The sequence below is a fragment of the Zosterops lateralis genome (assembly GCF_965231275.1).
Source record: "Zosterops lateralis genome assembly, chromosome: 4".
Taxonomy (NCBI): Eukaryota; Metazoa; Chordata; class Aves; order Passeriformes; family Zosteropidae; genus Zosterops; species Zosterops lateralis.
Window position 1 is genome coordinate 31,987,545 of NC_139765.1, and position 27,078 is coordinate 32,014,622.

Here is a 27,078-nt window from a genome sequence, read left to right on the forward strand (position 1 = left end):
ACTATTTCGATTTTCTGGTTGGTTTTGTGTTTTTTTGCAATAAGTAGTGCAGGTTTTGTCTCTTTATTTTAGTGTGCTGACAGACTGTTCCATTTAATTCTTACCCTCTGGGTGGCTTTCTAGAAGAGCTCTATCTAAAATTAATGTTACAAACAAAAATTCTAGTGTAAATTTCCTGGCTCTTCCTTGTGGCTTATAATTATGAGACTTCCTTATGCTATATAGAACACAAACTATTTAATTTATTTCATTTTTGTTTGTTTGTTTGTTTGTTTGTTTTAATGATGCACATTTCTGAAGCAGGTTTATTACTTTTTTCCTTTTTCAGAAGCTTTCAGCATTTCATATTCAGCAACTGGGAAGTTGTTCTAGATACTTAACATTTTCTAGCTTTAGATTTTTTTTCTTAAGTTCTTGACTCATTTTCAGTCCTTAGTCAGGAGCTTGCTTGAAAATTAGTTCATGGTTAAACTGCCTAAGGTGGTAATACTGTTCTGAAAGTACTTTCTTAGTCAGTGCCATATCACTGAGGAAGAGAAAAAAAAGTAGCATAGTAAAATAAAACTTTGTTTCTGTATTTGGTCTTGTTCTCTGCAATTTTCCTGAAAAAACCTTATAGAAACCAATTTAATAATGATGATTTAATGTTGATTTTTTTTTTTTTATGAACCGTATTCCCTTCTGTGTACATTTCTTACTTCAGCTAGTGGTGCACCATCATGAGTTGCCAAGGCAAAACTGCCGCATTAGTAATTTATATTTCCATCATTGTTTTAGATTGTCAGTGCTTTACTAATTGTGAGTCACTCTAAGTTATGTTGTAGCAGACGTATGTCTTTGAGTTTTCCAGAGGTTCATGGTTTTAGTGGTTATTGCTGCTAACCTAGAAGCAGACTTTGCTCAGGGATGACTCTGGCTATTGGCAATTGGTTGGAAGACTGCTGTTAATGTTTAAACAAAGCTTGAGACAATGAAATGTGTTAAAACTTTCCATCTTAATGTGGCTGCAGTCATCTGGAAAACTGCGCTCAAGCAGGGCTATGCTTGGAAGCTGCTATGTGGCTACTGTGAGGCTCTGGCTCATGAGTGATACAGGGTCTAGGAGTTAGACAACCAGACAGAGAAATGGACATAAGGTACATCATAAAAGGGAGTATGTGAGAACTTTGACAGTATTGGAAGGAGGAGAATGAGTGACAAGAACTGCTAATTTGCAGGTGAAATTTTTTTGATGAAAAATCAGAAAGGAGACAGAAACCAAGGACTAGTAAGTACCCTAAATGCCAGGAATATTCACCTATTTCTTTAGACAGATGGAGATGTAATTGTTTCACAGAGTGCAAAACAACTTTGAAGAAAGTATTCAGGATAAAATTACATGCCATTTTTAAATCCAACAGATTATCGACATATCAAATATTTTCTTCTTGCTCTGTCTTTGCCATTATGACTCCTTTTCTTACTCTAAGGGGATTATGACCCTGCACTGAAAGAGCTTGCTAAAGTTATCAAAAAGGAACCTGACAATGGCTATTTTCCTCCTATCCTAATGGGTTGGTTCAGATCAATAAAAGAACTGACGAGTGCTAGAGTACCATCAAAAAAGGTTCAAGGATATGCAAATGGAAAAATTACATAGGAACAAAAATAAACAGCAGCAAACGTTGAACTCTCAGATTAACTGAGATGTAAAATAGAATTTAGTCAGGTGAAAAATTAAAGAATTTCTTTATAATTCAGTATTGCAATCCATTGTCAGATACATTTATAACCAGATTTTTATTAGAATCCATGCTGTAGACCACAAGGAAAAAAAAAAAAAAAACTGAGAAAGGATTAAATTTCATTTTCCTTTGCCTTTGATAAATCTTAACTGCCAAACGTCTTGCAGTGTTCACTTTGTATTTATTATGGAACTAACTTAAAACACTGAAATAAAACAGTTGTGCTGATATTTATCAATTCACTCTTTGCCTGTCCCTCAATATCAGACATATTTTTCCAGAATATGAATTTTTTTTAATGCATAAGTGAAGTGGAATTTATAAATGAGAGAGCAGCTACTTTGCTCTCACATTTGAATTATTATGTTATTCCCAACAGAGGGTTCATCTGAGCTGTGCTGCAGAGCAGCCCTTCAAGTGCTCAGGTCAGAAGGAAAAACTGTTTACTGTTTCTCACAGGATGAAGCTGACACTGAAGACTCATGTAACATATCACAGGGTAAGGTTGATTCTCTGTTTCAGTGATTGCTCAAGGAATCATACTGATGGTTGTTCATACTGTGTTTTTGTTGCTAATATTGGAATTTTTGCATAATGTGTGAGGAGATATTTTTGGCAGCATCTTGAAGAAAACATGTTGAAGATACAAAGGGGAGTTAAATCTGGAGCAAAATTATGATATTCCATGCTAAACCTAGAACTTGGCTTGCTTTCCATAGCAGTTGGGAGGTACTGTGACCACTTTGGCTTGCTTCTCTTGGACTTTCTTTGTAAAAAAGTGTGGTTTTTAACCTCTAATTCTCTGAAAGGGTCAAAATGGCCCTACTTTAGTGGTCCAAAGGAATTGTAAGGGTACTGATGTTGACAACACATTTTGGATCTCTTCCACTCACAGACTCAGTTTCAGAAAATATTTAAGAGATCGTTTGTGATGCTGCTTTGCACTACTTGTAAAAAGCCTTCACTGATACCTCCTCTGTAATAAGAAGAAAAATGCTTATGATTTTTTGAGGTGATGCCTAAATATTGTGTCTTCTTGATCTATAAAGATTTTTAGAAACCATACTGACTGGCTCAAATAGAAACATGGAAAATAAAGAGTTATTTACAAGCAGATTGCTGACATTGGGCTTTGGAATGTTTAATATAATTGCTAATTATCTGTAAACAAAAGTGGATTATTATACTACATGCAGTCAAAATAGATGAAACAGTGGGACACATTTCATTTAGTAGCTTTTTTAATGTCAAAATATGTGAGTTCTTTGATTCTAACATTTCTTGCTGTGACAGAAATAATATCAAATTTTGGAATAGTCTTTAATAACAGTCCTTCACTTATTTACTTTGCACATAAATGAAAAATAAATAGGAAATATATCTTGCTTGTACAATGGTATTTTAAAATTATCTCCTGATTGAGCTTCTCATGTTATACTCGCAGTTTTCACTTATACCTGTAGTGGTTTTAGCAAAATCATTCATGTTTGAATGAAAATTTTACTTTTAAGAGAGGATAATAATCCCTAGAATAATATGAAGCTGAGTCAGGGGCAGTTTATGTTAAATATCATTAAAACACTTTTCACCCAGAGGGTGGCTGGGCACTGGAACAGGCTCCCAGGGAACTGGTCAGAGTTCAAGCCTTATAGAGTTCAAGAAGTGTTGGGCAACACTCTGAGGCATACGGTGTGATTTTTGGGGTGTCCTGTGCAGGCCAGGAGTTGGACTCAATGATCTTGATGGATCCTTTCCAACTCAGAATATTCCATGACTCTATGACTTGAAACTTCAAGTTAACACAGTTTATCACATAATTAAAAGTGAAATTATGCATTTTAATTTTTTTGTCATCAGTGTAAAATGACTACTAAATAAGTTCTGCCAATTCTTAATGCAGAAATTAATTCAGTCATTATAAATCTGTATTTTTAGAAAAAAACTTAAAGATTAGATTTTAGAAAGAATTTTTGGAATTCAAACATATTCTTAAGATTTTCTTTCCACTTCTGTACTCGGAAAAATTTTTCCATCAGCTTGGGCTAGCCAAATGCTGAAACAGAATAAGCTTATACATAAAAAGTTTTTGTTAATGAAATCACACTTTATATGAAAAAAATCTTGGCCTTTTTAAATATTTTTTTTCTTACAGTAGGGGGAAAAAAGGTATGATGGAGAGATCTTTATATAACAGGATTTAAAGATTAAATTATAAATGTAGAGGCATATTTCCATGTGTGACATGCATAAATGCGAAGTGGAGAGTAATGGAAGCCCTATGCTAAATAGGAGCCTTTGGTCAACTACTTAATAGTTCTTTTGAAGGAAAGAATTCTTTCTATAAAACCTAACAGCAAAAATTTAAATAAATTATGTTTCCTTAGTTTCTAATATGCCTGTTGCTCTTGTGATTCTTGTCACCAAAGTACTATTTGAAAAATAATTAATTTCATCATATTTATTTATTAAAATTTCAGGATACTATTTAATTATAGTTAGAGTAGAGAGAAATTAAAGACAGGGGGTTTTTTAAGCCTTCATTCACTTTCCTTCTCACTTACAGGTTTGATGATTACTATGAGCATAGATTAATACTTAGCTCCAAGGTAGGATTTGTTCCCATAAGAAATGTAAGGGTCATAAAAAGATACCCATTTTTGCTTAGCTCCAACTAATCTAGCACTTTAGAAACACTCATAATGAAATCTATTCTTTTGAATGCTGTGTGTCAGGAAATGTATCACTGTTATACGTATAACCATTAAACCTTAGCTTTCCCTTAGGGCCTGTTTCCAATACTTTATTCATGTAGAGTTTTAAGTAACTTGCTCAGCACTCATTTCCATGTTATGAGGAATAAATGATACTTTAGCTTACTGTTACTCATGGGATTTTTTTGTGCTCAATAACAAACCTAACAGAAATAGTCCTTTTGTAATGGACACTGGTAATGTATTATTGCACTCTGACCAAGGTGGTATGAAAACACAGAAATACAGAAATACTGTCAAGAAGTGAGGGATAATATGAACTAAAACCAAAAGTAGCTGTGCATTTATTTTAACAGAAATACACATATATATGTGTCTCTGTGTGTGTGTGTGTGTGTGTGAGTGAAAGTGATAGCTGTTTGCTATTCAGAAATAACAAACATAGTGTAGCAGTTCAGCACTAGTAGAAATAAAATGCAACCATTTCCATATATTTCCAAAAGCATGGTAAATCAACCCCATGGAATATTCCACAGGAAAGTGGGATGCCAGATGTATAATTCAAGGACTATGAACTAAAACGCAGAATCAAAAAAATGTAAATTCTATAAAACCTGCCATGATTAGTTCTGTACAGCAACGACACCTCTCCAAGGTTTTCATTGACCCTTCTTTCTGAATGTGACCAGAAATATTTAGAATTCAAACTCCCATGTATATACCCAGAAAAATCATTCTGAACTTTCCAACACGTTTCTTCTGCTTGCCTGTGCTCATAGCCTTCGAGATTTACCACCTAGTATCTTCTGGAAACATACCTAGCACTGGTGTTGCTTTTTGTTACTAACTGTGTCTCAGTATCTATACCAAACTGTCACCTTGGCTATTTGTACTCCAGTCCCTTCTTGCTCTTCCCTGCAAGAAGTTTTCTTTATCCTTTGTTGGACAGAAGTTCCTTCTCTCTCTTCAGCTTTCTCCTTGACCTGTATTTTCCTGTCTTCTTCCAGCTTTGGTAGGACAGTAGTATATGCACAAAGCTTCCATAATGACTCTCGAAGTTCTGTCTCCCTCATATGAGAAGCTAACAGGCAGTGTCGTTATGTTGGCCTTTTCAAAACTTTTCAATTCCTTCTAGTTTATGTGCTTGATGGGGAATATGTTGACCTTTCTGTCTGCTTTTCTCATTTCAGCAACCTCTAAATGTTTCCTGTGCATAAACTTTCTAAGAAAAATACAATTTTGAGGTCCTATTTCAGGGAATTTGTGCAAATGCCTCAGTCTCTTTCTGCTTCCTTTCTTCCTTTACAAGTATCAGAACTTCTTCAGTTCTTCATCTCATCAGTTGTTGGTCTAATATTTGGTAATTTAGACTCAGATTGGCTAGACTGCCTTCATAAAAAGTTAGGAAACATTTCCCTGAGATGCCTTTGTACTTCTTCTCATAGGTACCAGTGGTTTGACAGCACAGTATTGACTGCTTCAGACTGCCAGAGAGATATGCTGAGGAATGGAGCAACTCTCCTATGAGGAAAGGCTAAGAATATTTGGCTTGTTCAGCCTGGAAAAGTGAAAGCTTCAGGGTGACCTAATTGTGGTCTTCCCATGCCTGAGGAGACCCTACCAGGAAGATCGAGACTATTTACAAAACCATGTAGTAAGGACAAGGAAGAATGGCTTCAAACTGAAAGAGCATAGGTTTAGATTAGTTATTAGGTAGAAGTTCTCTGCTGTGAGGTTTGTGGAACAGGTTTCCTAAAGAAGTTTTGGATGCCCCATTCCCGTAAGTGTTCAAATTGAAAGTGTTGGAATTATGTGATTTTTAAGGTCCCTTCCAACCCAGGCCATTCTATGATCGTATGTTTTAATGTTAAAACTTGAATGCTGTAGAATGTGTGGGGATAACTTCTGCAGTTAGTATTTCTTAAAATCTTTTGATAGTAAGAATAAATATTAGTTAATTGTTTAATAATATTAATATTTATTGCAAGAAGTAAGACTTCTTTTTGTAGATGTTGATCTTGTTCAACTCCTTAAATTTCATGGTCTGCTGAGAAAGCAGAGGAAGAACTCTCTGGGAGAGATTTGTAGATGTCTCATTAACTCAGTACTCCCTACCAATACATTCTTATTTTCTCACAAAGTCCAACAAAATTAGAAACCTCAGTGTTAGAAAAAAAAATTTTAAAAAAATTGAAGCACAACATTTCTCTTTCAAAATACTTTCAAAAGAAACACAGTTCAAGTTGCTTTCCAAAATATAGAAACATTTTATATCATATTTTGAACTTATGAACCAGGAAACCTTTTTTAATAATGTGAAAGTGTTTATGGTCCCTATAATGACACAGGCATATCCTACTGAGGGATACCTTTTTAACCTGAATATATTGTCAAATATACACCAAATATACATCAAAAATAAAGAAATACATTGTCAAATTTGCTTAAATAACAAGCTTTTTTCTAGTTTGGAATACTAGAAAATCACAACAATGTGATTTTCTACCACTGTCACCCAGCAGAAACTAACCTTGGCAGACTGCCATCTTCTTTTCCCTCCCTCGCTCTAGTGACACTGTTTCTTTGAAGTAAACAGGCCCCATGCAGTTAGGTTTCAATGTCTCTAGCTCTAATTATTTGTTTTTTCTACATTTATACCTATGTACCACTAAATTACTGTCCTGATTTTAGGTAGGAGTTTATTAGACATAACCTTTACATCTCTTTCAGTAAGAATAATTCAGCACTATATTGCTAATGAGCAGGAAATGTTTTACTAAGAAATAAAAACAAATCATGTCCTTTGATTTCTGAGTAAATTGCATGATATGCAGCTTCAAAGGTCCTTTGGAGGTGTAAATAAAGTGTTACTCTTCTACAAAATGCTGAAAAGTCACCATTATTTTATTCTGTGATACCACACAATAGTGCTAATGATTATTAGCACGTTAACATGTTTAACAGTGACTATTCTTTACAAATGTCACCCATGTATTAATGCCATTTGAATTTGTAAGTGAGAATATTTCCAAACAATCAACCAAAATAGCAATACTTTGGTTTTTCCTCTAAACAATTTAATTGTTTTCCATAAATAAATGGGCTACATTTACTGAATATTTCCCCAAGGAAAAGGAATGAGTGGAACATAAATCCAACGGTCTGAGTTAAGTCGTTAGTCAGCAGGCACATGTTAAATGTATATGTTCAGAAAATCCATAACCTGTTTCCTTCTTTCAGTGAGGCCAAATGATTCCTGATCTCTGCTGCTTATTTTTATCCATTTTTTTCCAATCCTATCTATGGGCAATACAAAGAAGACAAAGTTTGGCTAACTTGGTTTGAAATACATAAAGATTTCAAGAAAGAAATGTTTCTAAATAGTGCTTTCGAGCAATAGTGCTGCTGGCTCCTGCCAAAGGTGGTGATTTTTGCTGTTCATGATTCCTAATGCCAGAGATGCTCCTCACAGATTGAGAAGGTCAGTTCAGAAGATCAAGTTCCCCTTGTGGCATAGAACACTGTTCTCAGTGAGACTAGTCACTCGGCTGCCTGCTCCCACAGAATCCCGTGGTAGATTTGAGTTCTTATGTAATAGTATGGCTTAAACAGCTGGTCCTTGTTAATTCTTGTATATTCTTGAGTATATAACTATTTCTTATTTATATAATATTTCTTATATATATAATTGGTATCAAAAGGCAGCAGGGACAATACCTATGTGAGGTGTGAGCAGGCTGATGCTCTACTCAGTCTGGTGGTACAACTTCAAGAGGAGGTGGAAAGTTTAAGGAGCACCAGGATATCAGAGGAGGGTTGACTACTGGAGCTGCTCTGTACCAACCCTGAGGCAGGGTAGCAGCCCTGGAAGCTGCTTCTTGAGGGAGTGGAGAATACCCTACGCTCTCCCTCACGGGCAGGAAGGGGCCTAAGAGACATGGAATTGTGGAGGTAGGTCCCTGCTTGGGAGAGCAGACAAATCTGCTCTTGGTCTTCTTTCCCACACTGGCTGCCCCCATGGAAAAGATATTGAGACTCTGGAAAATGGAAGCTAGGAAAATGATAAGGTAGGAAAAAGACCATTTTGGAGGTTGCCTAGGGTGTGTCAGACAACCCCAACATGTTGCAACTAGCTTTAAAAGCAAAAAAGAAAGAATTGTCATAGGCAATCCCCTTTTGAGGGGCACAGCATACTGATAGGACACATCCAGAGGAAAGTTTGCTGCCTCCCTGAGGCCTGGGTATGGGACTCTCTGATCTGGTATGGCCCTCTGTGACAGTTTTGGCTTCTTTTCTTCTCTGCCAAGGTCAGGATGAATACAGAGGAAACACCAAGTTCAAGTTCAGACTTGGAATGTTTATTATCTCTTATCTATTTACAGTATTTATAGACATTACACCATGAGGTCTTAGAAAACGAAGGTAAAATGGAGTGCTTCTAACTCTTTCTAAGTTCTTTAAGGAATAATCCCCCAATAACAAGATGACACCTATATTATTTATAATTTTGACCCAATAATGACCACTCAAGGCCTTTTTCACCCAATTACAGAAAACCTCCTAAACCCATGAAGAAGAAGGAAGAAAATGTTGAAGAAGAACTTAGACAACAGCCGAAATCCTCCATCTTGACTCACACATATTACTAGATACTAAAATCTTAAACCTAAGTTTTTCTAGCATTCCAACAGCCCTCTATCACTCACAGGTACACAAAATATGTTTTCAATTCCTTCATTATCAGGCAGGAATATTTTGAATATACTTCAACAGAAAAATACTAGCACATTATGAGAGAGTTAAAGCCATTTCAGAAGTTATTTCTACTAAAACACTTCTAGTGAAGCTCCTCTTGGTATCAAAACTGTATGTGCTAAACTGGATGTGCAGAGGGAATATCCTCTCTGTATTCAAAAGTAAACACTGTGCACTGTACTGAGAGCCCACTTCCTAGGAGCTGTCTGGACATTGCTGCCTGATAGGAAGTAGAGAATAAATCTTCTTTGCTTTGCTTCAGCCTTCTGTTGCCCCACCCCTCCCTTTTCCATATTAAACTTCCTTTATCTTGACCCACATGTTTTTAATCTCTAGTCCTATTGAGGAGGGTGCAGGAGCAGCTTGGTGGGCACTTGACAGCCACACAACGTTAATCCACCATGGTAACTTTTGAATAAAGTGAAGGACAGATGGTAGTCCTTGTCTAGGGACATGTAGACTCTGGTAAACTGCACAAATAAATCTTGGAGAGGTCCTAGGCTTTCAAAGGTCTGTGGTAAAAGAAATCTTAAAAAAAAAAAAAGTCTGTCTTGCAAAGACCACATAAATTTGCTGCAAATCCTTTTAAGATTTACCACAGAGAGATATTTGACAAAAAAAATCTTTTCATTTTCCTTCTCCTACATCACACACCTGTATAATGCTATAAATCTTTTTTCAAATCTCCTATATATCAGGGTTTCTAAAACATAACAGTGACAGTGCTGAAGTGCAAACTGTTTCAATATGGCATCCCCTTCCCTTTTTCTGTATTTGAGCTATTACCTGAGGGAGTGGTTGACTGTCTCCACAGAATCAGTTACCTTGAATGTGTGAGTAATAATAATAATAATGCTGAATTTACCAGCCAGTTATTAATTGTATGTTTGGTAGTAATTAACCATTGTACACAAAAGTAACTTCATATTAGTTGATTTTCCAGTGTGTTTGAGGAACCCCAAGTGACATTGAGACAGGCTGAACTTGTCCCATAGATATGATTGAGCCCAAGACTAGGGAGTTACGAGTGCTCTGATACGTTAGCATGGCTGTGGTGTGAGAGGGGCCTCTTTTGTGATGGTGAGGAAAGCAGGCTGAGCAATGCCAGAGAGCAAGGGAGCATTCAAACTGAAAATGCACCTTTTCAGGGACAGGAGGCTGAGGCAAGGAGAGAGGAACAAGTGCCTCCTCCAGCCTGCACAAAGCCTGCACAAAGCAGGCAGCTGGCCAAATGTCTTTGCCAGTCTTGAAAGGACATTTGTAAATCAGTACTTGTGGCTCCTGCTGGCACACCTGGAACTACAACATTACAAAACCCAACAAACTTAGAAACGCTTTTCCATTTTTCTGCTTTGCAATGAAAAATATAGGCTGCTTCTGAAGTTATTTTGAATGTAATGTGGTGATGACTAACTCCAATGAGTAACTCCAAGTGACAGGATAGAAAGAAGCTTTGCAACTTTTCTTGAGGTTCACCTGCTGTATCTGCTTGGAAACTCCTCAAACATTAGAATTATTTGCTTGACATAGTCTGTGTTTTGTTTAAAATGAGGCAAAATAAATGAAGCCATTAATTTGGGGTGTCTGGCAACATTTTTCATTGACTGTGTTGAAATGTAAGATAGAGAATACTTCTATTATAACAACAATGTGATTATGTGCTGACAGTTTTATCCTCAAAGGTAACTTTTTAATGTATACAAATTAGAATCCTTCGAACAGTGCAACTGTTATAAGTAAATGAGTATACACTAATTAAAATTTTATAATGCTAACAGCAAGAATATTTACCAAATTTAAAGAAAATAAATTAAATAAAGAAATGTGAATGATAATATTAATCTTAGATTTTTCTAAACTTCTTGATTGGTTTAAAAGATCATTTAAAAAAAAAGAATGACAAGCTTGGGTAAAGGATAATATATTGTGCTAAGTGCAGGAAGCTCTAAATTAAAATTCATTACATTCAAATAGTGATTGTTGTAAATATTCATGTTTTAAAATCAAGTGCTTTTGCTTCTTCATTTTTCATCACTTTGGCCATATGTGCGTTAAAGATGTTGAGTAATTCATCCATCACTTGGCAAGTTTAAGAAACCTATGTTTGCAAAATGTAGATCGCAAGGCAAAAATATCAGCTGGGAGACAAACATGCATTTGATTTTTTTTTCTTTTCTTATATTGGCTTATTTTTATTTTTAATTGTGTTAAAGATTTCTGCTGGGAAAAAAAATTATGCATGGCATGACGATTTGATAAATGTTCTGTGTTGAAGCTCAAAATATGGGTTCAGCAATACCTTAAAAACCTGAATCTTGACAACAAACTCCCTGTGTCTTCAAGTCTGTGATGCCAATCTTTCAGGATAATTGAAAATGCAAGATGGCAACAGTCCTCTTTTTAACATATTTTGTCAAATAATCCAAAGTACTTAAAATCTCTGTGTTAATTATGAAAAGAAGTTATGGTATGGAGCTAACAGCCACCATGTGCATTTTTCAAGAGAAAGAATTAAAGACAATGTTGCTTTTATTCACTCCACTGAAGTTACTGTGTAATTTCAAGAATGAGTCAGCAAGAAGTCTCTAATTTTGGTGATAGTATATACTCAAAGTTCTGTAGGATCTGAAGAAATGAGGCAATGAGTATGGTATCAATCTTTTTAGTCAAGTTACCAAAAAGTCATTTACAATGTTATGTTAAGATTTCTGCATTAAACTGGAGGAGAAGTAAAAAAACAGAAGAAAAGTAAAAAGAAGAAAAATCCTCTGACTGAGTGAAACTCGATGTAAATATTTTTAAGACTTGTAAAAAGTAATAATGCTTTTTTAACAGAAATTAATATGTGCATGAAACAGGTCCCAAGCAGGATGCTCCTCACAAAGCAGAGCAGATGATCTTTGTTTTTTCCCCCCTAAAAAATACCAACAGGTACTGGAGACCTTAATAGTAATTTTGTACTGCAAAAACAATATATATCTGTTTGCATGTATGTGTATATCTATATACATACATATATACGTGGTTTCAGGAGCTTTTTCTTTCTCAGGAAATCAGAGGTTTGTTAGTAAATGTAACTTTAGGCTTAGGGGGTAATTGATTCTTTTATTTTATGGAACAATACAGGAAAGATGCTTATTTACTGATCTCCCTCATCTGTGTTTGGTATATATATTGCTTTAATATTGTGAAATGGGTAAAATCAGTGCTAAATACCTATCAAAAACCTTAGAGTTTGATTTTCTTCACCAAGCATTGAGCTCAGCTGCACAGAAACAGAGTCAGGACCTTAAGATATCAGGAACTGATATGCTAATGATGAGTGGGTGTAGTGGGGCATTTTGGGTTTTATCAGTTCTCTTCATGCTTCTGTTATTTGTTTTATAATGATTTGTCCCTGTACCCCCATGTTAAAACCCTTTTTGGTTTTTCCCTAGTTATAGGTCCTGTCCATCACTCTGCAGCCCTGCCCAGAAGCCTGGAAATTTCTTGGAAGACTGTCAAGTAATTTGGCAGGTTCTCAATTCCCCATTCACCTTTTTATGCATGGAATTGTTCTACTGTCTGTCCCTTGTGTTCTGGGTCACTCCTCCCACCCCAGGATTGGTTCTAGGCTGTCCACCAACCCTTTCCCCCGCCCTGTACTTAAGGTGAGACCCAGAGGGAAAATCTCACTTTACTCTGGGTGAAATAAACCCCAGTTGAAACCCACGTGAACTCCTCCTTTCTTCCTTGCCGTTCACCACGCTTCAGCCTGAGGCCAAGACCCACAGGATGGAAAAGGTACCAAGCCGTACCCTTACATGCAAGCTCGGTGCCAGAGCTAGCTGGAAAGCAGCTCCCAACACCCGCAAGTGGGCATTGTTGATGTTGCTTCATCAATAGAGTAATTGCTTACATGCATTTCATATTCAATATATTTTACAGTGATTCTGAGCCCTGTTTATTAATATGGAGAAAAATACACTGGTTTGCATTGTACCCTAGGAGAGAGTCAAAGTTGTCTTCAGTTATTGTTACCCTCTCATGTCTTGTTCTTGAGAAAAGTGGCTACACACTTTATGGTTAAACTTAACAAGAAGTCTTTGTGATCTTCTTTGTGGTTTTTTTAAAATACAAAATTTGTTCTACAATTATTTCACATGAATACTAATTTAAACAATATACAAATACCTGCCTCCTATTTGGTAAACTCTAGTGTAATAAGTCTAGTTCTTGCTCCTTAACTTTACTAACGATTGTAAAAGCAATGTTGCTACTTATTTGTAGCAGGATCTATGTCGCATTCTGTCAATAAAAAACCCTTGTTTTTAATTTGCAATCAAACACATTTTATTACTGCAAACTCATTAGTAAAATCAAAAGTGCTATATTTTGCTATTAAGTAAATAAGTGTTAAATTATTTATAGGTGTCGTGGTTTGAAAGCAAAACAAGTGAGAGGCTCCAAGTCAGAAATACAATTTAATAAGAAGAAAGGTAAAAAGGTAAAAATAAAATAAATGCAATAACACAAAGGACCACTGACAGAGTCAGAATACAACCTGAGCAGGATGGTGGAAGCAGTCCAGATGAGGTGCTCTTCCTGAAGCAGTGATCCTGTAGAAAGGTCTGGTAGCTCTGGTCCTCTGGGAATCCAGTGGGTAAGGGATGCTTGTACTGTCCCAAATCCCAGATTATATCCAGGTGAAAATTCTTGGTTCCTCCTTCTGGGTGGATCATCTCCCAATGGGATGATGAGTTGTGAAGTGGGTCCTTGATGGCCCATTAAACAGAGATAACTCCTGGAGGGAGTTACCTGTGAGTTATGGGCCAGGTGTTGATGGGCCATTAGCAGAAGACAGCCCAAAGGCAGGGGGCCTGGGAAGAACACTGCCCCACCTGGTTTAACAATTCATGAAGATGGTGATAGAATAAATACTTTGTGTACATCCTACACTGCAACCCAGGAGAATAGGCTAAGTAAATTAGTACTCAAAGAGTGTGCCTTTGTCTGCGTCTTTGTGTGTTTACTCTTCTCCAAACTCCATCACAACAATAAGATTTATACCAGATCACAAAGTAAAGAGTAAACCAGGACACATTAGAGAGGTACTTCTACTCAGGTGGCAGCTAACTAATTCTCAAGTATGTCTTGCACAAATCTGAAGTCACACTTACAACCTGAGAAAAGTCTTTTAGATATAAATGATAAAATACTTCAAATCTCACTTCTATGTCTCTATTTTTTCTTCAGTACAACAAATAAATTTTATGGATATTTGATTGAAGTTCTGGAAATATAAGTCTTATTATTTCTCTAAGCTGGAGATGGAATATAGTTTGATTTGTGATTTAACTTTTTACAGTATCTAGAAGCGATGAAAAGAAAATTAATTGCAGTTGATCCACAGTCATATACACATAAAAAACAACCTTCAGAAAATATCAGTCTGAAGTAATGATAGTTTGTATATGTTAATGCATTTAGTTTGAGAACTTTTATTTGGCTTTGATAGTAGAATACTCTTTGGATCATTATGCTGTTTATTCTCCCTGAGACTAGCCAAGTAAGAAAAGTACCATCAAAACAAGGCTGTGCAACTAATTGATTTTTTTGGTTCATTGGCTGAGTGAAACAAATATGGAAACAATTGGGTCTAATGGTTTGGGTTTTCATGCTGAAAACAAAACAAAAAAAAGTTTTAAATATATTAAATATTTGATATTCTTTAAATAATTACTGTGTAGTTCAGTTATGCCCTAAAAACTGGTATTTTGTTTAACAAGTAGACCTTCTATGTACTTAATGCAGATATTTGGTGCTCCTTCTTTTTGTTGCAGTGGCAATAGTAAGGCATTTGTTACTGTGTAGTGAATCAAGTATGGCTTTTCAAAAGTAAGTGGTTCAGCTCTATTTCCATAAAATATATTTTCTATATATATCTACTATTACAAAATGTTTGATGATACAATATCTTTCTCATGCTACTGTCATTGTAATAATAAACATTTTCTTTTTTAGACTTTTTTCCTTCGTTAAAATGCAATTCTATTAATCTTAACTTTGATGCTTGAATTACAGTATTAAGATATAGTTCCTTAAAATTTGTTCCAGGCAGGATGAGTCATGCAGTAAAATATTTATTACTGTTTCCATCACTTTTGGCAGAAAACTGAATTTCAAAAAACAAGGAAATATTATACACACCTGATATATTGATGATAAAAGTTGGTAAAAAAGTTACAGGGTTCTGTGATGCATTCTTTACATGGCAGTCTTGTTCCACTATCCTTGCACATGTTCAGCATCAAGATTTTACCAGAATCGTCTGTCTATCTGCCCCTCTTTTTCATGCACTAACAGGTACTGACTGAGGTCTAAAACCATATCACCAGTCAATGTTAAAATTCTCATTTTAGTCAAATCTGCCTTTCAGTTGTTTTCAGGCAGAGAGAAAACACACCAGAGCATGAGCATTTTCAAGGGGTTTAGAAAAGCTTGATGGCAACTTTCTAAATAGGTGTCTGAGGAGCCAACAAAGGCAGACTTTGCTGGATCTCATATGTACAAACAATAAGGAATTATTTGTCTTGTGAAGGCCGGGGAACCACTGCTGTAATAATCATGCAGAAGTGCAGGATCCTAAATAGAAGAAGCAGGACTAAAGTCAGGATCACATATTTCAGAGGAGCAGTCTTTAGTCTCTTCTGTGATGTGCTTGAAAGAACCTCATGGAAGATTGTCTTGCAGGCAAGAGAGTTCCAGGACAACTCCTTGATATTGAAGATTGACATCCTCCAAGATCAAGAATTTGAGCATGTAGATGAGCTGGAGATCAAACAAAGGCAATTGAAGGCCTGGATGGATGACCAGGATCCACAAAAAGGAAGTGTACGAGAAGTGAAAAAAAGCACAGGCAATTGGTTTGGGAATAATGCAGAGATAATGTTGGCGTCCAGTAGTTCAGGAATGGGATTAGGAAAGCCAGGGCCCGTGTGATGTTAGATCTATCAAGGAACATGGAGGGAACAAGAAAGGATCCCACAAGTACTCAAACAGCAAAAAGAAGGGAAAATGTGGCCCTGATACTAAATGGGGAAGGCAACAGTGACAAATGACACAGAAAATGCTGTGGTACTCAATGCCTTCTTTACCTCTGTCTTTACTAACCAGGACAGCCTTAAGCAATCCCTGGATACTGAGAGTTTAGAGCAAGGAAAATTTCCCCTTGGTGGGAAAACTATCAGCTTAGAAAGCATAAGCAAACCAGATACACACAAATTCACAGGACATGTGATGGCCCTAAGTACTGAGGGAGTCAACTGATGTCATTGTGAGCCTGCTCTTGATTGTCTTTGACAGGTTATGGCAAATAGGTGAGGTTCTTCAGAAATGGAAGAAAATAAATATTCTACCTTCAAGAAGGAGTAATAAGTGTCTGGGAAACTACAGTCAGGTCAGTCTCACTGATCCCTGAAAGATGACAGAGCAACAAATCCTAGAAACCATTTCTAATTACATGTAGGACAAGAATTTGTTTGGAGTAATTCGTATGGACTTGCTCAAGTAGTAGAACTTTCTCCAATGAGATGAGAGACTCATTGGATGAGAAGCGGGCAGTGAATGTTGCTTATCTAGACACGATCTCTCCTTTAGCACTCTCATAGACAAAATGATTAAGCATGAATTGGGAGGTGGACTAGTTCAAAACTACTGTTTAACTGGAGGTTGATCCAATGCTCAGTGCTTTTTCCTTCAAATCAGTAACATAAAACATGAAATTAATTCCAACACATTTTACAACCACAGGAAGAAGCTACTTGTTATTAAATGTCACATAATTTTAACTAGGTTAGTTAGTATTACTTCCACTAAGTATTACTAATACTAAGTATTACATATAAATCAGTCTGAGCTGCTTCCTACTTTCACTCCCCAGTGCAATTCCAACTCCAACTACAAGAACTTCCCCTTTTTTTGTACTAGTATTAGTGCTTTTTTATCCTTTTTTAAATGGATTCAAAATTCTAAACTGGAAGAAATATAGTCCAACAGAAAAAAGCAATGCTGTCTCACGTCAAGAAATGGAAGTGGATGACTTCCGCATGAAAGATAAGGTTTTATAATAAAATTTTGCATTTATAAGGCAGTGATTTATAAGCCCAGAACTGCTCTGTTCTATTCAGTCTCAAAGAGCTTGAAGTTTTAAGTCCTCTTCAGGATTAACATGAATGTAGAGATCTTCCCTTCTTCTCATCTACCCCTTGATTTAATCAGTAACTTGATTCCTCTACATCTGCATAAATCTATACAATCTCTGACACTTCAAGTCTGCTAGCTTCTCTAATATCTGACATCACTAACTTCTAATCAAGACCTACTCTCAGAACTTGTCCATGTTTCTCACGCTACTATTTGTCACTTGATCTGACTCAATCCTCTAAAAAAAAAAAAAAAAAAAAAAAAAAAAAGAAAAGAGAAAGTGTTTTAAAGAGAATGCACTGTTTTCTTGGTGGCAATTCAAGGCTATTTCTCTAGTTGAAATATTTTATTCATTTGCGGATTTAGTAATCTATCTTCACAAAAATTACAAGATTGTTTAGAATAACAGAACACCAGTCCTATTTTCTTCTAAATTATTTTTCTTATGAGAGGTGAATTTTATGGGACAGTGGAACATCATTTCTCATGATGCATTTAAAATTATGGTGCTGCAGAAAATTATTTATCAGAAGGAAAGGGAGGAATGCTGTTACTGCTTTTTTTCATGGAGTGACTCTTGCTCTGTGAAGCATCATTTACAGTTCCACAGATAAATCAACTAGGCTATGCTCTTGCAGACAACTTTATCTTTCAAATAAAATAGTACTAGGTTGGTTTTAGCAATGAGATATCCCCATTGATGTACTGTGTGTTTTATACACGCTGTCTATATATTTAAGCAGAGTACACAATAATTATAAAATAGTGAATAAGGTTTTTAATATTTGGCAATGTTTAAAAGATTTACATTTGTAACAATTAAATACATCACATCGAGTTTGTAATCTTATTTTAATTCAAAAATGTTTAAATAAAAATGTATTTAGTTTCCTATTTTGTTTTGTGAAACTCAAACAAGATCAATATAGATCTTGTTTGATCCAATTAAAGTTTGGGTTATTTCACTTTGGCAAAGCAAAATAACCTAGTAATCAAGGCCGATCCTTCTTCTCAGTGTTTACCGTGGATAGATTTTGAAATCTATGACACTGTGATGATTTTGGCTGATGAAGAGTTATTTTTCAGAGGAGCTAGTATGGGATTGTGTTTTGGATTTTTGGTGGATATGGTGTTGATGTACCAGGGATGTTTTAGCTCACACAGCATCAAGGCCTTTTGTGCCCCTCACACTGCCCCACCAGCGAGGGGGCTGGGGGTGCACAAGGATCTGGGAGGGGACACAGCTGGCCCCACTGACCAAAGGGACCATATGGCCATAAGGACTTCATGCTCAGCATATAAAAGTGGGGGAAGAAGAAGAAATGGGGAACATTATAATTGATGATATTTGTGTTTCAGGTAACCATTTCAAGTGATAGGGCCCTGCTCTCCTCGAGATGGATGGAGGCTGCTTGCCCATGGGAAGTGGTTAGTGATTCCTTATTTTGCTTTGCTTGCATATATTACTTTTGTTTTACGTCTTGAACTGTCTTTATCTAAACATAAGACTTTCCTCACTTTTATTCTTGGATTATCTCCCTCATCCCAGCAAGTGAACGAGCAGCTGGCTGGCACTTTGTTCCTGAGGCTGGCTGGGGAGAGATCCAAATTAAATTAATATTAACCTGTTGGTGCTTTACTTATGGATGATTGGATACTCCTATTTGTGCCAAGGATTTTTTTACTTTTTGAGAAAACAAGGAAAACCAGATCAGCCAAATAACCAACCCTCCCTCCCCAAAAAAGGAAAATAAAAAAGAAAAAGGAATCTGTACTTGACACTGGTCCTTCTTCAGGGAAATTTTGTTTCTGATTCTGGCTTAATACAGACTGTCATGCAACTTCTAAAATCTGTGAATATTTTAATTTCACTGAAAAGAAAGGTCAGAAAAATTGTATAACTTATTGCTTCTTCAATCTTTAATTAGTTCTGTTAGTTGCCATAAAAAGATCATTAGCAAATTTACTTATTCTGAGGAAGTTCTAACCTAAATATTTTTCCAAAACTGCAACTAGTTTAGATTTTGGACACACAAAGAAATATTGATGTTAGAATTATACTTCTTGATTTGTGTCCAGATGAAAGCTGGGAGCACTTAAACAACAGAAAAATCTTGACATTGCTGTGATTGTTCTTAGAGATGCAGAATTTCTTCTACAGGCACTCTAATATATTCAAAAACTTTTTTTTTTTTTTCTTGGAGACCTTATGATCTAAATTTTAAAAGGAGAAACCAGTTCTTAAACTCATCAAATCGTGTATGTTAGGTTATCTGTCTAGGGAAGAGTATAGTAAGATCATGCAGTAGAAGATAAAATCTTACAAAGAATTTAGGACATTTTTCTTCCACCTGGTTTAAAAAGCCTTCTGTTTCAAGCAGAAGGTTGGTTTGCTTTGGTGTTTTTTTTGTGTTTTTTTTTTTTTTTTTTTTTTTTTTTTTTTTTTTTTTTTTTCCCTAGATAAATTATGTTTTTTAAGGAATGTCTTTTATTTCTGAATATTTCTTTCAGAAGAAATATCACAAGTCTTTCTAGAAATTGTTTGTTAACCTTTAGAAGACAAAGTGATGCCTCTCAGTTCTTTCTGTCTTTACTGTTAAGTACCAAGATATGATTTAAACTAGAGTGGAATGTGAATAGGAAGATAGGTGGTTTTTTTTGGTAAAGATAGATTAGAAAATGTCATAATCACTTTATGGAAGTGGATTGATTTGCATTTCTGTAAATCATTTCATGAAATGTATATTAATGCAGAATTTTAGATTCAGTATGTGCCCATTAAATTTAAATGTGTTATAAAAATTCTTGCAGTGAGACTCATTTACATAGTTCAGTGCATTTCTAACTGTTCACATAATAGAATGTGTTATACGTTTCTGTCAAATACAATGGTGATAGCACTGAGCACAGATTAAGGCTCTACTGGGTAAGATTTGATAGTACACGAAAAAAATGACAAGATACATTCTGCCCAATTTTGCATGGTTGAAAGTAAAGTAAATAATGCTTTTAACTTTACTAGAAAGATGACTAATATGGTAGTACTACAGCTAGAGGAGTAGCATGCTCTTATGGGGGCAAGGGAAGTCAGATCTGTACAGTAAGTGTGAGCATTTGGTTACACAGCCAAGCCATGCTGTGTTAGACAGAGATTTAACAGGTTTTGAGTTATACAAAAACCTTTCCATCTGATTCTTTTATCACTAGAAATTCCCTGAAATTTAGGTAATTAGTTTATGACAACTATTTTATAAATTAAAGCATAAATGAAGGACTATATGTATCTACATATATATGCATGTAAAGTATCTTCTGTAGTTTCTCATCAGTCAATGAAGTCAATGTACTTTTTGAAAGAGTACTTTTAATAAAAACTGGACATTTTTTCTTAGATTTGTGCTAAAATACCTGTAACATTCCAAGTCAAAAATTCTAAGAGGACAATATTATTTTCTGTAATTTAAAAACACCATGCTGAAGGATTTACTTATCGCTTTTGTCTGGTTTTCTTTTCATGTAAGAATTAAGATATAAGCTCAGATAAGGTTATTTCAGATGTAGTATTTAGTGGATTTATGCAATTTGCTAAATAAAACAGGATTCTAAGAAATTGGAAGCTGAAACAAGCCTGTGATTTATATGTAGACTCGTTGGAATAGTAAATGCGTGTGAGCAAAATTCTTATTCCTAATATCTAAAAATGAAATTTTTCACATTGACATATAACTTGGTTTATGTGTTACAAGGATTTAGCACTGTGATAAGGATATTATTGACATTGGAACAATGCTATTGCTATCTCCTAAATACCAGTACCATGTTTCAGAGTTTCTGTAACAGAATGTTTCTTCAAAAGGTTTAAAAAATCATATCAAACTTGAGATTGTGTTTTCAGAGACTGAATAAAAAAGCTAGTCATTGAGGTTATTTATTATACTCACTAATGTTGTTATTGTTTCTAAAATCAATAATGGTTTTTTGGCTCTCAAAATATGGGAATTGATTTTTTCATATTTTCTTAAATACCAACTAATGCAAAATTTCAAATCTTCCCCCATAAAATCCCATGTCTTCTTATAATGTTTTTGAGGAAAAAAATCCCAATGAAAACAATCTTTCTAGTTCTGACTGAAATTTGATATCCCACAAACAGGACTAGGGGATAAAATAGGTTTTGCTTAGTTGTGCAGTTCTACAGGACAGATCCTTGTACATTTTTATGGATATTCATTATTTCTAAGCATTCTTTGTGACATTTCATCTTGACAGATGGATAATGATATACATAATTCAAATATATTTTTCCAAGGAAGATGAAAAGAAAGTAGATTAGGTAAAATATTTATAAAGTGATGGTAACTTCTACAGGAAGCTAAGAATATTGAAAGTTAAAGATTTTATGTGGAGGAAGCCATATCATCTTTTCCTCAAGGAGTTCTAATTTGAAAAAAGAAAGTGATATTCTTACTTTTTTTGGGCTATGGTTAAACAGGCTGTTTTTAACTCAGCATCTCATTCTATAGCTTTGGGCAGTTGTGAAGTGCGTAGCACACATAATTTCTTTGTAATAGAAATAACTTCTTTTCTGAATTCTTCTATTTTTGTTTCTTTTCAGAAACCTCTGCTTTTATTTACAGAGAAGAACCTTTTATTAACCAACTTTCTTCTCGGGTTTTATACTTAATTAAAAATAAAAACAGACAACCTCAGACTGGAATCACCTTTGCACATTGATTTTATGCCAATCTTCTAACAGTATATTTTATGCAGTCTTATAAAATTAACTCGTAAAGAATTAATAATGCCCACTAGCAGCACAAATAAAAAAAGCATAACAGAAACTGCATATGTGACTTTCATTACTTTCACAAATCATTACTTTCACAAATATGTGCTGGAACACAGCATTCCTAAATACATAAAAACAAATTAATATTGTGAAGCAAATATTTTTCCTCTTCAAAAATTTCTTATCAGCTTTTTTTTTTTTTCTATTTCCATCTCTAGATCTCCTACACTCAGACTAACTAGCTTTTTCAGTAGGATAGCCACACTGAGGGCCTGATGGTTAAAAATTATTGTTACCCAGAAAGGCTCAGACTTCCTGTGGTATTCTACAGCTTATGATAGGTACTTACATTGCCCTACATAACTCTATGAAATGCAGGGAAAAAGGCTTGAAACTGGAAAAAATTCTCTGGGTTTGAATTTCTAGTATATATATATGGAATATAAATATGTATATATGTATTTACTTGCTGTGAGATTGTATGTCTGTGCTGTGTATTAAACACCATATATTGGTTAATTATATAATTTTTATTTGTACTTAGTTTGCTATGTGGTCTCTGTGCTCTAGTCCAAAACATTCAAATATATCCCAGACATTTGCCTTGGACTAAGAGAGTTCCTGCTTCCTGTCAAAGCTCAAAAGTGGAGTATACATCAGCCAGTTTAGAGCTTTGTCTGCAAACATGACACAAAATTAGATCTATTTAGAAGATGTATAAAACAACAATAATAACAACAACAAACATCTGTCTTAGTCACAATTAAAATCACCCATTTTTCTCTATTATTTATTTTGAAGGTGTGATGTCTAATTGTAATTGTTCATGTCAGATACATTCTTAGAGGCATTTCAAACAAAGATTTTAATTATACTTGCCATCTCTGAGTTACTTTCTGGCAATGACCATCTTTTGTATATGTATATGTGATGGCCACCTCACGGTAAGTATCTCTAAATTTTACTTCTGTTCTGCTTTCATATGCATAGTTTCTTATGTAAGTCTTTGTAGAGTAGCAACATATATAAGCATCAGTTATGAAATCAAAGATCACTGGGATGGGAAGATTTAGAGGTCTAATAAGCCAGATCAGTTTTCAAATATAAAATGAGATACAACCACTAATGACACACTACTTATAAGTAGTCAATCTTTTTTGTAAATTCATCAGTACTTATTATCAGTTCAATGCACCATTATTGATATATATACAATAGGTATGTTTACCTATATATATATATATATATATACAAACACAATACTGTCATCCTTTAGCATTTGTATTCTAATTCTAGCTATGACTATACAATACAATAGACTAGAAGTTGCACTCTTAACCGTGGTGTCTGCTGTTACTGTTGCTTTTAACAATTTAACAAAAGAAGTTGTAATAGAAGTGGCCTATTTGATGCATAAAACAAGTTTGTGGTGCCTTTATCAAAGTAATTTAGTGGCTTGGATATTTTCACCCTAATCCTGAAGGACTGGATATTCAGTTGTTTTCTAAACTATGCAGTGGCCCAGTTGTGGTGTTAAATAGTTTCTAATGTTTTACAGAAGTGCATAGTTCTAAGAAGTTAGTATTGTTTTTGCTCAAACTTCATTTCATTTCAGACAAATAGTGAGCAGACAACCAACCTCTTAGAGAGAGACAGTGTTTTTCTTCACAGAAATAGCATTTAAATAATGTAGGTTTTGAGACAGGGAGAGCTTTCCAAACATTTGGTTTTTTTTTTTTTTATTTAGTGATTGATCTTACATAGAAACCAAAACAGAACCAGGGTTGTGGATCAGATAAGCAAACATTTCTTTCCATGAGTAATGTTCTACCTAAAAGCTTGAAGAGTTGGCTAAGTATTTGACTTCTGGGGACGTTTTTCTTGGGAGTTTTGCCTATGCAGGAAGTAGGATTCCTACTTCCATAAGAGTTGTGGACAGTGATTGTAGTCCTGTCTATGCTATCATCCATAAGGTAAGACAGTTGGGAAGAGGGCAAAGTAAGTTGAATTCCTCTCATATTTAAGAAGCAAATGATCCATGAACACTGATTTCCTATGTATGTTCTTTATTTTTAGTGGCTATTATTACGGAAAAAGTGGACACTGTGGATCATAATTTCAAAAAGAGTGACAGCTGCCCACTCTGAGTAGTGATAGTTATATGTCTATCCACAGTACAGAGCTCTGAATTCAGAGTAGATAGGTTGCTTGATAGCAACCTCTTTTTCTGCTGTCTAAATTCATGAGGGCAAACTTCCTCCTTCATCAATATGTCTGACTGGCAAACTCAAGGAGGCTCAGTGCTTAAAATTCAGGGATATTCTTTGGTGATGCATAGCTTTCGCTAGAGACAATAATGGTTATGCTCCTAAGGGAGGTGTCTGAACCAGCCATCCACATCTAAAAAGGATGAGCAAGACAGAATGCTCTGATTCTGAACATGTGCCTCTGTGACACATTGAGAATATTTGGCAGTGGATTCTATTTATTTTGCAGTGCAATGCAAAATTCCTCCAACTACAGCCAAATAACATGAAGGGCAGAACTCCAAACTGGAATTTATCCTGCAGTGTCAGTATCCCTTATATTTGCTAGTACTAAACCTTAATCTCATATTCATTTTATCAGAGAATAAAAAACATTTATGCTTGGTTGCCATTGAGTGTAAGTGGTCACACACCCTCCCTTTGCCCACTTCCCACACCCAGCCAAAGCATTTGCTCAAGAATAACCTATAGAATAACCTATAAGCAATCTGTAAGCACCTAATTTGAATACTTATTGCAGTGATACTCAGCATTTACATAACTATTATATGCATTATGCAGCACTTTCATAAGAATGACCTCTGAGATCAGCATTTCTTGACAATTAATGACAATCCAGAGGAGTTTGCCCCAAAGTCATTAACTCTGAGAAAATATTAATCCCAGAGGGCATTATTTATAAATCATGTAAAATTAAGAATATAAAAAGCACTATTTCTCTACATCGGCTGCATGTCATACTCTCTATGTGATGCAGTTTAGGTAATTTTCTAGCAGTTAATGACTGATACTGTAACAATAGGAAATCAGGGCTTCTTTTTTTGCCATTCCATTACCCCCATATTAAAGTCTGAAGTTCATCTTCTTTCTTTCTTTCTTCTTTTAACAAAATCTTTGTCAGTTGCTGATTGAAAAGCCCAAATAATTGGCATTTTAGGTGCCATCTTAACATTGTATCTTGAGATTCTTTGTTAAAGCTGGATGAATAAGTAAGATTTGGCTTAGTTACTTTTCTTTTTTAAAGGCTTGCTAAAAAAAAAAAAAAAGATACCAAATTTCTATGTAGCATATCTTAGTTCAGTTCCATATCACACAACTCTAGCTCAAATTTAGTCTGTGAAAAATGTCTTTCTTAGATATTTTTGGTATCACCTCTGTACCAGTTTGACTTTTCTTTGTTTTTCTGAATTTTTTATAACTTAATGTTTAGGTAGGACACTGTTTTTATAGTGACTGCTTCAGGATGAATTTCAACTTGCATATTAGAGAGTACAAAATCAAAATGTAGTTTAGCTGTGTGGCTATGTGTATTCTTTAATATCTTTCTTTTTCCTTTAGAAATATTTTAAATATTTCAGATTTCCTTGAAAAGTGTTATAAATTTTATTTTCCAAGCAGGCACATTCTTAATTTTGTCCTTGACAAAGTTAATTACTCCTGAAAAAAAACATTGCACAGACTGCCCTAATATATGAAGGAACTGAAGGAACATTTTAGCTATTCCAAATTTTTACATTTCCTGACAGTATTCTTAGACCTGTATCTAATTGTGAAGTTTTTGTTACACAGAAACTTCAGGCATTTACATTTCACACGGTGATACAAACCATTTTATTTCTTCAGTAATGGACTGTCTCTATCTGGGTATTTTAGCAGCTGAAGATCCTGTTATTTATTATTCTGAGGAGTGTTTTGAAGATGGAGACCTGGCAATACAGACCTGCAATTTCTCTCAGTGCATTATTTAGTTCTTTCTAAAATTGCCTACAGTCTTTTGTTTAGTATTCCAGCACAACAGTGTAGTAAAACTAATTCAAACTAAATACTTCTCAGAAGAATTCTTCTTTACTAGAGTGGCAAACACATTTCACTATACCTTTTTTAATAGATCTGTTCCATTTCATTCCTCCTTATTCTGTGGTTTATTTGATACACGTATTTTCAGGCTATTAAGGACTAGAAAAAAATAGGCAGTTAAAAATAACCCTTTACATAGTGACAGAAAGATGGATTTTACTCTTTCTCAGCATTGTTGGAGTCATGTCCTATTCTTCAAGAAAATGTACTTCCATCTTTATAATCTGAATTGAAATACGGTAAAATTCTTCAAAGAAAATTAATATGACTAACACTGAGGCAGACATTACAAAGAAAATGTATTTTTCTATTCTTATTTGAAGTATGTATTATTGAAAATAGCTACTTTTCTGAAATTATTTAAACACTGTAGAGATTGGTTTAAACTTTAAACTTGTAGAAAAATTATCATAAGCTTAACATTAAAAATATTAAATGTGCGCAGGATGAATGGAAATGGGGAAATACTCTGAGAATTACATAAAATGCAAAAATACTGAGTGTTTCATGACAAAGAAATATAAAATTAAATCATACAGGAAACATAGAAAATATTATGATATCTGATTCAGAGATTAATAGTTGCCAGATGATTTCACAGCTTCAGGATTTCGAAAATAAAAGTAGAGGAGCTTAAAAATGAGGGTAGTTAACTCCCTTCCATGTAACCCACATACCATGCATGGGGAAAAGGGCCAAGAAAACTGGAAATCTGTTATCTTCAGATGTAAGAGCCAAAGATTACCAGGTCTATACTTAAAAAAGTTATCTCGTTAATTGATAAATTGAAA

General features: G+C 34.9%; 1 protein-coding gene across 48 annotated transcripts in view; it reads left to right on the forward strand.

Annotated features, from left to right (window-relative positions):
* The first annotated feature begins 1,002 nt into the window (after positions 1–1,002).
* LOC310908613 (uncharacterized protein) overlaps positions 1,003–27,078 on the forward strand; it is a 92,235-nt gene continuing 66,159 nt past the window's right edge. For 13 of the 48 annotated variants that reach the window (XR_014589907.1, XR_014589908.1, XR_014589909.1 and 10 more), the window contains exons 1-3: positions 1,003–1,267; positions 2,104–2,223; positions 18,734–18,802. Coding sequence is in view for 13 of the 48 variants with exons in the window: in XM_083859823.1 (XP_083715949.1) it covers positions 1,232–1,267; positions 2,104–2,223; positions 18,734–18,802 (225 nt within the window). In the remaining 35 variants the exon portion in view is untranslated. Of the gene's footprint in view, positions 1,268–2,103; positions 2,224–4,287; positions 4,417–8,987; positions 9,931–12,627; positions 12,707–15,012; positions 15,068–15,922; positions 16,064–18,733; positions 18,803–27,078 lie in introns of those variants that run through there. The other 35 variants (XR_014589900.1, XR_014589901.1, XR_014589902.1 and 32 more) reach the window with 12 other exon arrangements.